The following is a 1,620-nucleotide window of genomic DNA, read 5'->3' as shown; positions in this document are numbered from 1 at the left end:
ATCAAATAATAATAATAATTTTCAATTATAATACTAAGAAATTGTAATTTCAGTTATAATATACCCAGACTAGTTATCACTTATCACAAGAGAAATCACTTTTTGTTTCCCTGCACACATACACACTTCAAGCTTTATAAAAGTGTGTCACAAGAAAAACATTGTGCCATACTTGCTAAGCAAGAGTCAACATTGAATGAAAGTAACACTACGCCATTAAGGTAGTCTATGCATGCTATACCTTAATATTTTATTTCTTTTTTGTACAAGTATACTTTTTAAGATAAAGATAGCGTCACACTCAATCAAGGATCTCAATATTTTTATTATTAATAATTTTAATAACTAATAATAAATAATTTTTAATAATTTTAATAATAATTTTTGCCTTTATTTGGACTAAAGTAAAAATTTAACTTCTCATTTTATGATCAACAATTGAGACCATCTAATTTTATAAAGTAAACAAATCACAGCATAAATGAACTATTGTTAAAAAAGATACAGTTGTACCACATAGCACATTACTACCAAGAGTACCGACTAACTATTTAAAAGCAATTACAACACTGTGCTATGTTACATAAATAGCATCATCATAGACATTGATATCTGGACACTCATACAATGAGTCTTTTGTAGTATCTTTAGTATCTTTAGTCTTGTGTACAACATATGATTCACATGCTTGCATTGGTATATCATCATTAAATCTATATGATGATGCATATAAAAGTCTATTACTGTCATTTATTGAGTTACTTATTTGTTTCTTTAGCATAGTAAGATTTAAACCTAAAATAATTTAAATAATTTGATAGCATTGATCAGTGCCTTCATACTTGATAAAGCAGTAGATGTTAATAATGATACTAATAACTAGTGATATTGTTAATAATCCAACCACTGCACCCAGTCCAATACTAGCACCATCAACAGCTTCTGCAATTATTATTTAAAAATAGATTTATACAGTACTAGTACTATTACAAATAAACAATGCTAGTTATAGAGTCTATGCTTCCAATTACCTTCATCATTTGATCCTATGCATACATTTTGACTTATCAATGTCTCATTAGCAACAACTCTCCAACTTCCTGGTCCTCTATCAGTGTATGCACGTACACCAAAAATATAACAAGACATATCATTAAGACCAGTAATGGTAATAAATGTATTGCCATTGGTTGAATTAGAGAACTGTAGCATTTGAATATCAAAGTCATCATCATCTACCATTGAACAGTTACCAGACTCTAAGATATGATATCCTATCTCATATGTGATAATGGGATAGTCTGATGGAATATAACTAGGTACACTCCATGAGATAACACCCCATGTAGTGTCCATGATACTGGATACTGAACCAACTGGACCAGGTACTAAATAAATACACATTGTCACAGAACTGATATAGTATAATAATTACATACCTATTCCAATCTCTACTATAATAGGATCACTGAAGGGACCTCTTCCAACAGAATTGAATGCAGCTACACTGATGTTATACTCAGTACCAAATACTAGATCATTTAATATGATATATCTCTCAGTACTGGTGAAGTTGTATGTGATACTACTGTTACTGATAATCACTGTATAGCCTGTGAT

At 29.9% G+C, this 1,620-nt stretch overlaps 1 protein-coding gene across 1 annotated transcript; it reads right to left on the bottom strand.

Annotated features, from left to right (window-relative positions):
• Positions 1-574: 574 nt before the first annotated feature.
• Positions 575-1,341, bottom strand: LOC109581011 (uncharacterized). Its single transcript, XM_019994721.1, has 4 exons — positions 1,032-1,341; positions 843-942; positions 763-795; positions 575-713 (listed from the first exon to the last, which is right to left on the bottom strand). The coding sequence occupies exons 1-4, from the start codon at positions 1,240-1,242 to the stop codon at positions 575-577; spliced, it is 483 nt and encodes a 160-aa protein (XP_019850280.1). The 5' UTR covers positions 1,243-1,341.
• Positions 1,342-1,620: the final 279 nt, after the last annotated feature.

This window comes from Amphimedon queenslandica, unplaced genomic scaffold (assembly GCF_000090795.2).
Source record: "Amphimedon queenslandica unplaced genomic scaffold, v1.1 AMPQUscaffold_13520, whole genome shotgun sequence".
NCBI lineage: Eukaryota > Metazoa > Porifera > Demospongiae > Haplosclerida > Niphatidae > Amphimedon > Amphimedon queenslandica.
The sequence above is the reverse complement of the archived record's forward strand: the minus strand, read 5'-3'. Positions and strand labels throughout refer to the sequence as shown.

Excerpts from the sequence above, each read along its gene's own strand:
- LOC109581011 (XM_019994721.1), bottom strand. The coding sequence starts at position 1,242 with ATGGTAGATGATGATGACTTTGATATTCAAATGCTACAGTTCTCTAAT. Across the intron at positions 943-1,031 it reads CATAGGATCAAATGATGAAG|AAGCTGTTGATGGTGCTAGT; the intron begins GTAATTGGAAGC and ends TAATAATTGCAG. Across the intron at positions 796-842 it reads AACATCTACTGCTTTATCAA|GTTTAAATCTTACTATGCTA; the intron begins GTATGAAGGCAC and ends AAATTATTTTAG.